This window comes from Barbus barbus (assembly GCF_936440315.1).
Source record: "Barbus barbus genome assembly, chromosome: 3".
NCBI classification, from domain to species: Eukaryota; Metazoa; Chordata; class Actinopteri; order Cypriniformes; family Cyprinidae; genus Barbus; species Barbus barbus.
Genome location: NC_136731.1, coordinates 2459388 through 2475368, shown reverse-complemented (window position 1 = coordinate 2475368; position 15981 = coordinate 2459388). Strand labels below are relative to the sequence as shown.

Sequence of the window (15981 nt, the reverse complement as noted above, 5' to 3'; positions counted from 1 at the left end):
TATATTCACAACATATATTAAGGTTGTCACGACATGTATAAACTTTACTATGGTATTGGAACGTATGAAATTGTTGTAATCTTCTGATGCATAACTTCACCTGATGCCTAGTGTTCAGTTCACATGCTGGATGTGTTTATTTAGAATTTAGGATCGTTTAATCGATGCATTAACCGCGTAATGAATACAAAGGATATATGTATTTTTGTGCATGTCAAATACGTGGTGTTTGGTTTCAGATGAAAGCTGATTTCATTAATAGTAAGCTGGTGTGGATGAAATTTGTTTGTTCTCATCAATGCATGATTACAATACGAATAGAAATCTGCTGTCAATATGTTTTTCATGTGATAAATAATTGAACAGATAAGGTATGCGTACGGAGAGAAGCTGTACAGGGCGGGGCTCCGCCCCACAGGAAGAATCCGATTGGGTCAGTCGCCCGGGGGGCAGATCCCAAATCGGCCCGTTAAAAACAGATACTCTTCAGAGTTGTAGTGGTTGGAAATTGAAAAGAAAAGCTTAAGCTCAGCTCGCTCCTTGCTGGATGCTCTCAGCCATTTAACATCATGATCGCGCAGTAAACTGAGATCAAGACTCAAGCTTCCAAAGAACTTTGACATCTAAAAGCCTCAGAAACTGAACCAACTTCCTGGGAGCGTCATCAAGTCAGAACGAGGCCAACCAACCACTGAAGAGTATTCTCGTGACAACGAACTACCAAGCCGCCCATCAGCGCGCGATCTTTTCTGAGCCGGGAACAACTGAACTCAACTGAAAGCGAGAAAGTAAGACAAAATCTCCTGAATCGGCTGAACTGGTTGTATTCATCTTTTAAGAGTAAAGACAGAAGAGTTCTATGCGTGTGTGATTTCCCTCAGGTTGAAAACGAGCATTAGAACCTAAAACTCTCTTCAGATCAAAACAATTCATTGCAACGAATGTGTGTGTTTGTTTACGTCTTTTGTTTCGTGTTGTTTAGCTTAGTATTGTGTTAGAGTAGTGAAATAAACTTTGATTCTATTAAGAAATCTCATGTCTGTTGCTATGTGATTCTCCAAGTCTTGAAATTACTTGCCAAAAGATCGCGTTACCGGTGCTCATGAGCTTGATAACTAACTATTTGGTTTGTTTTATCGTTGGCCGCGAATAAGATAAACAAAATTGTGAAGAGATAACGTGCTGATTTTAATGCTCGCTGGACAAGTCGTTAATAAGGTATCGTTAACAAGGTATAAGTTGGACATTCTGATTAATCTCAATTAATCATATACATATCGAATCTTAAGAGTGATTCCCTAAAAGCTAAAGTTAGAACAATGATTCTAATGATTACTTACAAATGCAATGTTATGCTACGTCTAATAAATAAATAAATATACATATTTGTCACAGATCGTAGTGAAGGGCAGTGAGGAAGTAGGATTCAGATGCAGCAGTATCTACTATTTTTATTAAGAAGATTACTTAACTCAGGGAAATGTAGGAGAACAAACCATCCACATACAAAGGAATTCAGACAACCAAAGACTAAAACTCTACTACTCTACACTCTAGGACTATAATAGACCAAAGGAGAAAGGAACAAAATATAATGCAATACATTTATATTTAGTAATTTAGCAGATGCTTTTATCCAAAGCGACTTACAAATGAGGACAATGGAAGCAATCAAAATTAACAAAAGAGCAATGAAATCTAGTACTATAACAAGTCTCGTAATACACGTAGCAAGATTTTTAAATAATATTATAAAAGGAAAACAGATTTTTTTAAATAAAAATAAAACATAGCATACAAAAAGACTAGTAAAGCTAGTGATAGGTTTTTTGTTGTTTTTTTAAATAAAACAAACAGTAAAAGAATAAAGTGCAAATCTAAAAGGAACAAGTTCTTTTTTTTTTAGAATAGAATTAGAATAGAGAGTGCTAGAGTTAGGGGGTCAAATAAAAATGGAAGAGTGTGTTTTTAGTAAATTCTTGAAGACGGCTAAGGACTCAGCTGCTCTGATTGAGTTGGGCAGGTTATTATCATTAGGCAATAATATGAAAGAATCACTAAGCAAACAAACACGGACCTAAACATGACATTATATAAATACATATTATAATAATACATAGAAACAACATTAGAAATCTGTGAAAATGCTGTTATACAATTTCTGATCAATTCTGGTGTGCAAATTTGTGATTCTTTTCTTTCCTTTTATTTTTTAGTTACATTTACATTCCTGTTACATTTTGGGGAAAAAAAGGGATCACATCACCAAAGCCTGTGTGTCTGTAGTTGCCTGTGTGTCACCAAGGCCTCTAGTTGGTGCTAACGAGCATCCTCAAAGATGAGGAAGTCACACTGCTAGGATTGGTCCAACGTGCTCTGAAGTGAAATTTTAATCTCACAAAGTGTTTATTAATTTTAGGGATCAGCTAACTGTGAGGTGACACTGCAGAGTATACTTTTCAAGTGTTTAAATGTGTAATCGTTTTGTTAGTTGAATTAATTTGTTACCGTAAAAATAACCACGCCGGCGATCCACGGACGGTTTGCCCGCACACAGGTAACGTTACTGCGAGTGTGAATGAACAAATACTGAAGTTACAGCGGGTTTATCATGATATAAAAAACTTAAAAAAACACTGATTGTTTATTAATATAATGTTCTGTAATGGTGCTTTCAGTCATTTATTTAATTATTATTTCAGAACTGTTAGATAAAATAAAAATATGTACTTTTTTTCATTTGTATAAGCCACTTTTTTCATTTGTATAAGCCACTTTCCATGTGCAGTTATGCTCAGTAATGTTGTTTAAGTAGTTTTGTTTACTGATATAGTGCATCAATAATAAAATACATTTAACAGAGAAAAAAATATATTTTGTGTCTGCATTAATAAATGATTAGTAAGTTCACTTTAACAGGTTAATGATGTTCATACCGCATCAATAAATGGTTCACAGGTGTTCACTTGTAAGATTCATGTTCATAGGTTATTAACGTTCATAAATCATTAATAAATGGTTCACAGGTCATGAAATCATGAAATAAATCAGGAATCTGGTTTTGAGTGAAATAAGTATTAATAAATATATTTGTTAAGCATTTATAACATGTGAGTTAAAAATGGCTCACTATTTGGCAGGTATTGCATATTATACTGCTTTTGTATAATAGAACATACCAAGCCCATCATGATATATAGGCCAAGATTAGAATTAAACTGAGTAACAAATGTTGGATATCCAAAATAATAAAAAAGATGTTCGCAATCATCCTTTTACCCTTGTGTTTTAAATATCTGTCACTGTTTTGCACCCTTAACCCTTAATTTCTGACCCTGTGGTGGACATGTAGCTGATGATGAGTAAGAAACATTAGTTTGGTAAAGGTCTTCTGCAGTAGTAGATGACTTCTTATTGGCCTTTATCCATGAATTTCTTCCAGAGAATGCAGCACTATGGGGCCAAGCTAGTCAGTCATCAACTTATGGTCCAGGATATGGTCCTGAAAAGGCTGTTGATGGATCGTTGGCCAGCTTTACACACACTAACCAAGAGACCAATCCATGGTGGAGAGTGGATCTACTGAAAGTGTACAAAGTGAACAGAGTGACCATCACTAATAGACCGACCAGTGCTGATAGGATTAATGGAGCGGTGATTCGTATCGGGAACTTTCTTGCCATTTACAACAACACCATGTGAGGATTTCTTTCTTTTGATTTGATTTCTGTGGCTGAAGTGAAGAATGAACAGAAACAGATAACAGATGATCTTTCTGTTTGTAGATGTGGTGTGATTTCTACTCTTGGAGCCAGTGCCACGACCACTTTCTCATGCGGTGGTATGAAGGGACGTTATATGGTTGTTCATCTTGCTGGAAATCTGAAGATTCTTAGTATTACTGAAGCTGGAGTCTACGGGTATTTGGCAGGTAATTAGTTTTTGTAGAGCACTTTATTGAATGTAATAAATACTTTTTTAGAAACTTACTTTAAACTCATAGTTCACCAGAAATCACACTCATGTCTTTCCAAACCAGTATGACACTATTCATGCTTAACTGGTGTCTTATGTACAGATGATTCTGATAAACATGGGGCTTGAGCATATAACAGGGATACAAACTCATCATGGGTGAAAAAGGTGACAAAGACCCCCCCCTAAAATATTTTAAAAACCTTTATGATTTTTACATTTAGTTCATGAAGATGAAAAATTGTCTCCTGGTGGAAAACAAAGATTTGTAAGATGAAAATGACATGAAATTACCAGTAGATGCCAGCAGAGCATCACTCATTAGCTCAGTTGCCGTTTCCACTCCCTGTTTTTTCCCAAGTTTTGCTCTTGGATTTATTACAAATTGACTATGAGGTATAGCAAGTGCAGGAAGTCACAAAAACAAATAAGCACAGACACCAACAGCCTAGAAGGGTTAATTGACCTATCGGTAAGCCCCTCCCCTAGAACGCAGATGAGCCAATGGCAGTCGAGTAGCAGTTGCACGGAGAGCAGAACTCGGACATCTTTAGGTTTCAGCGCCATAGAGAAACACTGGACGATCCGAAGAGGTTTATGCTACAAAAAAATGCAAAAACTATGCCTGGGGTACTTGTAACACTGATTCCAGGTATCCTGAGAGGATGAGCTGTATGACTTATTTTATTACATTTCCTGAATCTAAACAAAACAGAGCAAAATGTCCCAAAGCATTCAACCTCAATCCAAATGAAGACAAAAACATTCATTTTATGGTTGTCATACACTCATTAAGTTACAATTTATAATGCTCAAGCAGAACGTTAATGTCATCTTGTGCTTTAGCAAGGTATCTCTGGCTAAAACTAGCTAACGTTAAAGTTAGTGAGTCCATGCTAATGTACAAACCTAAATAGTGGACTGTTCTCATGTCTTGTACAGTGTAGGGCAAAAACACATAAATGAAGGTCTACATTTCACTATCTCTCCATATTAAACTGGTTAAATGTACATTAATTTAATCATACCCTGCAATACATAAACAGTGTTGATCCTGCATGTTGTCATCCGCGATCGTGATGACCGACCGTAATATGAGACTTCTCCCGCTTGCATTGTGATCTGTAAACCCTCGCTTCGAGTTACCCACCGTATTTATTTTTAAATATTTTATAAATCACTTTTTGGAAATTTTAATTCCCATTTGGTGGCCTTCTGTGTCCAGAATTGTGCAAAAACATCGTGGGACAAGGTTTTCACACTGCAGCTGTCATCGTAAGACAGTTATCTGTTTGTCCGAGGGAGCAAAAGTAACTAAGGGGGCGGGGCTTACGATAACTCACTTCTTCTGTAGATGAAGCTGGATCACAAATGATTTGCGCAAACATAGATGTACAGTGCCTTGCGAAAGTATTCATACCCCTTAATTTTTTTAACGTTTTATGTTGCTTAAAAACTTAAATGATTCCATTGCATAAGTAATGCAATAATTTACAACTACTCGTGTAATGGATTGGATGGACGTTACGTGATTATTCATATTCCTGGAGACTGGAAGATTCTTGCGCTTTGTGAGGTTGAAGTCTACGGGTACTTGGCAGGTTGTAGAGCATTATATTCAATATTCTACATTAATATATAATTCATGTAATATCATGCCATACTTGAAACGTACTATAAAGGAACACAAAATCTTAACTTCCAAAATTCGGTTTGGTGAGGGTAGTTGATGTAGTAATAACGTCTCCAGGTTACGTATGTAACCATGGCTCCCTGAGTAGGGAACGAGACATTGCGTCCTCTAGGAGTCGCTTTGGGCAACGCCGTCAACGTGACCCGTGCCTGAAGCATACATACAAAAACCACAACATGTTTGCCAGCGCCAGCCTATGATGTCACTACCGGTATAAAGGTATAAGGTATAATATAAAGGGGCATAAAGGGGCGCCGGGAGAATAAGTCATCCACTTCTTTGTCTGAAGCTTGTGTCCGAAGCATGGCACAAAGCCTAGAGCAGGGGTGCCCACCCTTTTTTATGTGGGGATTACTTTTGAAATGAGAAACTCACCGAGATCTACCAAGTGAAAAATAAATAAATAATAAAATGCATATAAAATAAATAGGCCTAAATAAAAAAGTTTGTTGGGTTGTATCTTTATATTGCATTAATTTACTTTTTAATTAAAAAAAAAAATTATAATAAAAATAATGTTCAATCATTAGTATCCCTATAGAACCGTGCCTACATTTACCTAAAGCAGTGGTTCTCAACCTTTTTTTTACTCCAAGACCCCCTCCTCTCCAAATCAATACTGCAAGCCCAAACTTTTCTATTCACTAAAAACATTAGTATTTTCATGTATTTATTTTATTTTTATTTTTTTTAAACAAAGAAAATTCAAGATAGATTTAAACATTCCATGTTCTTTTTTGCAAAAATAGGCCTACTTCGCAAAAATGACTCACAAACTTCAAAACATGCGAGCATCCGTTATAAAACCCTCACTGGATTTAACTACGTAAATATGCTGAGCTATATTCAAGCAGAAATTTGATGTTATAAATTTGATGTGCCGAGAGCGCACATAGCTTCCACTCGGTTCGTTTGCGCATAAAATAAAGGACAAAACGCGCGCCTAATCCACAATACTTTGTCACTGTAATCATCTTTACCTTGATTACAATTGTCCTCCATTAAAACTTTAGGCTACTAGTGTGACACTGCCTTCTTTTATCCAGCCGAGAGCTGTAATTTGCATATCATATGCTCATACAGCGGTTTTGAGCCGCCATTCTGTCTGTATTTCACACAGCGTGATGAATAACGGTTTGCTTCTCCGAAACACAGAATACGTAGAGAGGTGGTGCTGTTATATATATATATATATATATATATATATATATATATATATATTACATTATTTAACATATTAGTCATAACATTAGTCAATATTATATTTTAGTTTGGTAACACTTTATAATAACGTCCAGTTATAAGTAATTTATAAGTGATTAGTTAATGATTAACTAATCGTTTACAAAACATTCATAAGCGATTAATAAGTGATATGCTAACAATTTGTGTATGTTTTGTTAATTCATTTAAAAGTCATTTACAAGTAATTACCTAATGATGAACTAATCATTTACAAAACATGACTATGCATTCATAGATGATTAATAATTGATAAGTTAATATTTTTATCTATGTTTTGTAGAATAAGTTTTGAATCATTTACAAGTAATTAGCTAATGATGAACTAATCATTTACAAAACATAACTATACATTCACAAATGATTAAGTAATATGCTAACGATTTATAAATCTGTCATAAGTTATCTTTATAAATAGCATCATGAAATAATTAAACACATCCTTAATGGTTAATAGTTACTAGTTAATATATTATTAATCACTTATAAATCATTGAAATGTCAACATTGTACTATTATCTCAATAAACATAATAAATCATTTACAAAGCTTTCTGCGTCCCCTAATCTAAAGTGTAAACTACTCATCAGTTGTAAATGTTTTACAAACTTTATGGTTTCCAGTCGTGTGTGCGTAAATATATATATATATTCACAAACAACCTGTAACCTGGAAGGTTTGTAAAACATTTACAACTGATGAGTAGTTTACACTTTAGATTAGGGGACGCAGAAAGCTTTGTAAATGATTTATTATGTTTATTGAGATAATAGTACAATGTTGACATTTCAATGATTTATAAGTGATTAATAATATATTAACTAGTAACTATTAACCATTAAGGATGTGTTTAATTATTTCATGATGCTATTTATAAAGATAACTTATGACAGATTTATAAATCGTTAGCATATTACTTAATCATTTGTGAATGTATAGTTATGTTTTGTAAATGATTAGTTCATCATTAGCGAATTACTTGTAAATGACTTTTAAATGAATTAACAAAACATACACAAATTGTTAGCATATCACTTATTAATCGCTTATGAATGTTTTGTAAACGATTAGTTAATCATTAACTAATCACTTATAAATGACTTATAACTGGACGTTATTATAAAGTGTTACCTTTAGTTTTAAGTTATCTAGTTACCACTGTCCTAAAGCGTGATCTACCAGCATTGCCTAGGCGATCGACCTATTGGGCACCCCTGGCCTAGAGGATGCAGTGTCTCCTTCCCTACTCAGGGAACCATGGTTACATACGTAACCTGAGACGTTCCCTTTGGAGGGAACTTCAATATGCGTCCTCTAGGGGTCCCTTTGGGTAACAGAATACCCATGCCACCTTGCTGAGGGGCGTGCATGCCAGCACAAAGACGAGCACTAGTACCAACTCTACCAAGCTAAGGGAGTTGCCCCTGGGATGGTGCGATGGCTGTCAGTGACATTATCCCCTTCGGTCAAAGGCCTGAGCTGCATACCTGCAAATAAGTTGCCAAAGGCCTGAGCTGCAGATAAGTTGGACATTTTGATATTAATCAAAATGTCCAACTTATACCTTATTAACCATACCTCATTAACGATTTGTCCAGCAAGCATTAAACCAGTAGGCCTTAACAATTCAGATTATTTCCGTGGCCACAGTACTACTGAATTGATTAGGTAATGTTGAGCATGGGTAAAATTAGCACAGGTAACGCGATCTTTGGCAAATAGTTAAGACTTGAAAATCACATAGCAACAGACAAGAAATTTCTTAATAGAATCAAAGTTTATTTCACTATTCTACCACAATACTAAGCTAAATAACACAAAACAGAATACGTAAACACACACACACACACACACACACACACACATTGCAGGCAATGAATTGTTTTGATCTGAAGAGAGTTTTAGGTTCTAATGCTCGTTTTCAAGAATGCTCTAACTTCAAACTGAGGGAGTCACAAGCAAGGAACTTCACTATCTTTACTCTTAGAGATGAATACAACCAGTTCCAGCACAAGTAAGGAGATTTGTTTGATATTACTTGCTTTCAGCTGAGTTTCCGTTCCTTCCTGGTTAAGGGAACCCCGGGTGCGGATTGGCTGCTGATGTGTCGTCGTCACGGGGAACCCCTCTAGCATATTGGTTGGGTTCTCTGTGGAGTGGTGATGGCTCTTAGGAAGTTCGTTTCAGTTCTTCGGCTTCAGGTGTTGAAGTTTCTTTAGAAGTTTGACTAAGTCTTGATTGTTGTTCAGTGCTCTGCCAGATGTTAATGGCAAGAAGCGCTTAACAACGCGATCAGAGCAGGAGCCGAAGTTTCAAACAGCGTGCGAGCAAGCAGAGAGAGCGCACAGCACAGCTGGGCGTCTGTCTTTAACGGGCTGATTTGGGATCCACCCACGGGCGACTGACCCAATCGGATTCTTCCTGTGGGGCGGAGGCCCGCTCTGCACGGCTTCTTTCCGTGCATACATTATCTTTTCAGTTATTTTATCACATGAAGAAACTATTGACAGCAGATTTCTATACGTGTTGTAATCATACATTATAATAAAAAAAGTCAACTTTCATCCACAAGAGATTATTGCTGACGAAATCAGCTCTCGTTCAACATCAAACATTAGGTATTTGGCATAAACAAAGTACATACCTTAATTTTATATACTTACATGGGTTAATACAGTACATCGATTAAACGATCCTAAATTCTAAATAAATCACACCAAGCATGTGAAACTAAACAATAGTGATCGTGAGACATTAGACATTGAAAGATTACAACAATACCCTAGATTCCAATAACACAGCAAGCTTATAAATGACATGAAATACAACCTTAATATATATTGTAAATATATTGTATATATTGTTTTTGAGTATATTGCTTCAATAGCAGAAACTAGTATAATTTGTCCCTTTTGAAATACTTAAGCAAAGGTTTGAGTCTCTTTGTCTGTTAATAAGCAGAAAAGGCGCGTTCCTCTGCTAGGGAACGCGAGGTCATGGGAATGTCACGTTTGTGGAGATCTGGAGATTTCCTTAGCTCGGACGTCGGTTGTAAAACCGTCTCCTTGTTGATACCATCATTGAATTACTGCATTACACCATCAGGAGTTATGTGCTGGATCCTTTCCAGATGACAAGGTCTTTGCCCTGTTTCTGGTTGAATTATGTTTAAGTGGTAAGAAAGCCACAGTAAAGTCCTGTTGCAAACATTGAAGGTTCTGTTCTTTAAAGACATGTTCCTCTCAGATATCTCCTGTTTTTTAGAGGTCTCCTGAGATAAGGAGATTTAGGGCAGGAAATCGGCCAGCCAGTCAAATGCTGGGAGTGGGAGCTTTGATTTCTGCTCAGGAATGTCCCAAATTATCTGTGTCCTGGTCTACTAAGCTCTACACTTACATTTCATACTGAAAACCGTTTATAAGAAAAGAGATTAGTCAAAATGATGAATGATTATAGGTGATTATATTATTTTATCAGATTTTTAGAACATTAGGTAATTTTCATCAACCGGTTAAAATTTACAACTGTGCATAAAAAAATTAGTGTTGATTTGAACAATAACGGGAGACAGGCCAAGGTGGGCGAAGATAAAAATCTTTGTCATTATTTTATCTTTCTTATTAAAAACTAAGAACAAAGATACACATTACAAGTACATATAATATATAAATAGAACAAACAGTGCTTTATTTCCAGGTGCAATAGGTGTATTTAGCAGGAGCATTCAAGAAATTGAATGAACAAATATAAAAACAAAAAAAAGTATATAGACTGATTCCTAAAGCAACTGTATTCAAGTTTTTCAGTCAAAAGTAGTGAGTGATTTTTCTCTTTGCGTTTTGTTGTTTTATTAACGTTAAAGGAATAGTTCCCCCAAAAATAAAAATTCTGTCATATGTCTGTCAATTCTGTCATGATGTTTTATTTTTATACCATCATTTACTCAAAAGTTGTTTTAAACCTGAGTGAGTTTCTTTCTTCTGCTGAACATAAATGCTGTTGTGAAGAACGTGGAAAACCAAACAGTTGCTGGTCCACAGTGACTTCCATAGGATTTTGTCCTACTATCAAATTCAATGTGGACCCGCAACTTTTTGGTGAGCCTCATTCTTCAAAATATCTTCTTTTGTGTTCAGCACAAGAAATAAATTAATACTGGTTTGGGACAACATGTGAGTGAGTAAATAATGACAGAATTCAATTGTAGGGTGAACTATCTCTTTAATGACAGTCGACAGCATGTTTAGTTCTGTCCCTTTCAGACCTGCACGCATATACAGACACACATCCATTTTTCTCTCAACAGTTTACTTTCATTTTAGACATAACTGAGTCTATATGTAAATCTTGTGTGTTTTGACAGCATTAGAGCAAAAGATAACTTACTTCAGTAATCAGGCGCTGTTTGAAAGGGTTTTAGTGCGCGATTCTGGTGTATGCTCTCAGAAAAAGCGCACATCAGACCAGCGCGCGAATGAAACATTTAACCGGCAAATATGCAAAATAATGTACTTTTGCAATCGCTAATAAGTGCAGTGTCCTGTCAGAGTAACTCTACTGCTGTATGTCGTGTTGTACAGAATACAGAGACAGCGGCGCAGAACTGTAATTGATAGTATCGTGCTACAGAAAATATTCTATGATATTTCTTCAAAAGCAGATCGTGGAGAGATTTTATCGTCCACGATCAAAAATCGTCATATTGCACACCCCTAATTCCTTCATATTTTAATTCATATAATTTCCCTCTGTAAAACCTTTCACTGCTTTCAGCCATATTTTCAAACAAAACTATTAAACGGTAGCACTAACTGTCGGGAATGTAATCTTGTGGTCAGACTAGAGTGAGCTTGGCAACCCCTTGTAAATCTTTAGCGACCCCCAGGTTGAGAACCACTGCCCTAGAGGATGCAGCTTGAAGTTCCCTCGAAAGGGAACTCGCTTCATCTTCAGTCATTGTTCCTCAGTAATCTTCCCCTCTGCTGCAAACTTTGTGCATCAAGACGAGTCATGACATTTTTTTTCATACATTTTTTAGAAAATCTGGCAGGTGCTGGAGCTGCTATACAGTCGTCAACATCTGCGGACTGGTTTGCTGAAAAGGCCATTGATCGAGGTCTCCAGCAGTTCTATACGGGATGCTCCTCAACCCTTAATGAGACTAACCCATGGTGGAGGCTGGATCTGCGTGATGTCTACCGAGTTAGTGAAGTGGTCTTCACTAATAGAAAAGACTGCTGTGCTGAACAAATAAATGGAGCGGAGATTCGCATCGGAAACTCTTTGGAGAACAACGGCACCAACAATCCCATGTGAGAAACTTGAGGCTGAAAGAGCGTGAGACGTCAAGTACAAATGTGAAGGATTAATACAGATATGACAGTATTTTTATATCCTTCATGTGTTTCTCTGTCTGTAGATGTGCTGTTATTCCTGCTATTCCAGCAGGTGAGTCCTACAGCTACTCATGTGATGGGATGGAGGGACGTTACGTGAATCTGATCATTCCTGGAGACAAGAAGATCCTCACTCTGTGTGAGGTGAAGGTCTATGGAGAAGGTATACATCAGTAATATTGGTTTATAATATATCAGATAATAATTTCTTCACATTATACATTTTTGTCAATATGACGCAGTGAGGAGCTTGGAAAGGTTTTAATAAATTCAAGCTCATTTGTAGGGTGCAAACCATATTTTTATGAATTTACATATGTACAAATATATTTTTCTAGGTCCCTGTTTAAAAAGATCATTTGTAAAACTGCTGTTTCACTCCAGCAATGATTTGACCGACTCTACAATGAGAGAAAACGTTCTCAAACAGGTAAAAGTAACAAGTGATGAGAAAACAAACACTTACCACAATAGGTTTACGACAGGAGTGCTGATCACCTATTGATTATTCAGTCAAACTATTTACAGCATCAACAAATTTACAATATTCTCACATTTTAAAGAGACATGATTTTACAAAAGTACTGTTTGGGACATGACACGAGAAAAGAGGAGAGGAAGATTTGAATGTCTTCATATTCTGATCTAATCTGGGGTGCGTTTCCCAAAAGCATAGTTAGCCAACTATATCTTTACCAGCATAGTTGAACGATTTGGTGTTTCCCGAAACCATAGTTCAAACGAACGTTCGCAATCAGTGTAGCAAACTTACATGGTTGGAGCTACAGCTCTCGACCTGTGGTTAGAAGCATAGTTTCTTGTTAGTAAGATATATGGGCTTAAATAAATATGCTCTTGGACACAACAAGCAAGCTAACATGCAGGACTATCTGTATCTGCCATTCTATCTAAATATAAATGCATTTTAATTATGTACTTTTTAATTACGCATCCATTGTAAGCGCCGTTTTAGAAAAGTGCGCATGTGCTTAAATGCCTAAGGGAACCCCGGAGTATGACGTAAGAGGGAACCCGCGATCAATCAAACATCAAATAAAGAAAAATGACAGGGAACAAAAAAATAATAAATTAGTCAGTAGGTGCCATGTTCAATACAGTAGCATCTCTAATCAGTTAAATAGCAGAAGTTATTCCTCCACCACATGCATGTGACGTCATTAACAGTGGCCCTATGTTGCTGAACTAACGTGGTTCAGACGACGGAGATGCGCCCATGTTCAGGAAACAGTTGTGACTAGCTAGTTAGTTTCCAAAACGATGCATCGTACTATGGTGGTTAATCAGTGAGTTACGTCATTGTTCGGGAAACATAACCCAGTCCAGTATGAATGTTATTTCCAGTTGGGATCTGCTCTGGCTGATAGAGGACTCACAAACGTGACACTGAGGTGGTCTCAAACCCCTAAACAGGAAGTGATGCGGAAAGTGGACGCTGACAAACGTGAGTCTGTTCCCACAGCTGTACAATAACTTATGACATATGCTGTACAAATAGGAATGATTATAAAATGATGATATTTAATAGAAAAAATTTTCATTTACAGGTCGCTGTGATAGAAGTATGCAATAATGCCCTGGAAATCAACAGTGTCTTTGACTCACTAAATTCACATTCATTCAGTTTATTCATAATTTATGAAAGCCCGTTTCCACCACTGAATAAAATATAAAACAAGGTAACTGTGACTTTTTATCTCACAATTCTGACATAAAGTCCCTTCTGAGGGGAAAAAAGAGACTATTTTCTTACAATTGCAAGTTTGTATCTCGCAATTATGACTTTATTTCTCAGAATTATGACTTTATTTCTCAGAATTATGACTTTATTTCTCAGAATTACGACTTTATTTGACTTTATTTCTCAGAATTGTGACTATTTCTCAGAATTATGACTTTATTACTCAGAATTATGACTTTATTTCTCAGAATTGTGACTTTATTTCTCAGAATTGTGAGAGTAGTAACTACAGTCTAGTGTAATCCTAGTCTTTACTTTTTAATATTAGAAACAGTACTAATAGCATTAGTTAGATGCCAGATATATCATGTGTTTTTTAAGCTATGACTTTGGATTGATTTTTAGAATAGAGATCACGGTTCTCCCACGATTCAGAAAACAAAACATTAGCCTACATATTATTGCATGTGTTGAAAATTATATTTAATAACTAAATATAGAAATATTTATCCATTCCAAATCAGTTGTCTCTGAAGTCTCCAATTGCATTCAATCCTGATTTTCCCACTCTCATACAGAATAGAGGAGTGTTGGAGTTAGGTCATGTATTTGATGACGGTCAAATGAGATCGTTTCAGGAGTTAAGAAAGGCATTTAATCTGCCCAGAAAATATTTTCATAAATTCTTTTAAATCCGACACTTTTTAGAGTTACAGTTAAACGAAGGTAATATACAACTTGATCTTATTGAAATAGAAAACATATTTTTTCTTCATTTACTCTAAAAAGAAGCTCTCTGAATTATATACAATGCTGTTTAATGTTGGTCCTTCATCCTTTGACTCTTTAAGGGTGATCTGGGAAAAGAACATAGAGTCTAGTTTTAGAAATGAGGAGTGGCTGTCTGTCTGTTCAAATATCTTCCCCAAAAGTGCTGCAATTTCGGTTCACGAACAAAATTATATTTTTTTTCACAGGACTTATCTAACCCCAGTTCGCCTCCATAGAATATCTCCCAATAGATCTCAGTTATGCTTCAAATGTAAGGTAGACATTGGCACAGTGATGCATGTATTTTGGGATTGTGACAAAATCAAAATGTACTGGAAAGAGATTCACTAAATTATTCAAAAGATTATTGGAAAGACTTTTGTAATGTCCCCAAATGTACACCTTCTTCACTGAACAGTGGATCTGTCTCTGGACTGTGACAGAATCTGTACTCAACTTCTGTATATATCTGGCCAAAAAATGTACTATTATTATGGTCAACTGCTCAGATACCTTCAATCAATATGAGTCAGGCGACAACTCTTTTACCATTGGAAAAATTAACTTATGATTTACATCAAAGATCTGTGTTCTGGTGCATTTGGTCCTCTCTCGGGAACTTTCTTGAGGATACTCAGGGACTATGTCTTTCTGCTTTTGGTTTATAATTTTCTTTTATTTCTGTCTTTGCTCTTATGCATTTGAATGTCTAATATGTACTAGCTGTACATGTTGTTATGAGATACCAGTCCCACTGTTGTTTTATTGGAAAATTTAATAAAAAATAAAAAAAGTATTCATTTAAATAAATTCATTATGTAAAAAATAATTTGAAATAAATGAATAAAGACTTCCTCCAGAGTTTTTGAATGAATCTCTTGAATGAATAATTAAGACATCAAATACATTCAATCACTGGTCACCACCTTCTGGCATAATGTAACATATACAGTCTTTATTTGAAGCGTAACATTAGTTACAAAGGTCAGTTCCTAATTTTGACTGCGGCTATACCCGGACTATAAACTTTTATCTTAATACTTTTGTTATTATTTAATGTTTGCAACACAGATATGTAGCTGTAACAATTCAGTCCACTGAAGGCAAGTGTAGTGAGAACCCAAGTGCAGTTTATTTACAAAGTGATCCAAGATACAAACAGAATCCAAACAGATGAAGACTTGACTTGAAACACACATGATTTG

At 35.9% G+C, this 15981-nt stretch overlaps 1 protein-coding gene across 1 annotated transcript in view; it reads left to right on the top strand.

The window, feature by feature from the left end:
• The window catches only part of LOC306849878 (uncharacterized protein), a 29239-nt gene extending 13603 nt beyond the window's left edge, over positions 1-15636 (top strand). The window contains exons 3-9 of the mRNA XM_079385253.1: positions 3443-3698; positions 3786-3931; positions 11949-12222; positions 12330-12469; positions 12645-12736; positions 13669-13768; positions 13872-15636. Of these exons, the coding sequence (XP_079241379.1) occupies positions 3443-3698; positions 3786-3931; positions 11949-12222; positions 12330-12469; positions 12645-12736; positions 13669-13768; positions 13872-13897 (1034 nt within the window). The 3' untranslated portion in view covers positions 13898-15636. The remainder of the gene's footprint in view (positions 1-3442; positions 3699-3785; positions 3932-11948; positions 12223-12329; positions 12470-12644; positions 12737-13668; positions 13769-13871) is intronic.
• The last annotated feature ends 345 nt before the right edge of the window (positions 15637-15981 follow it).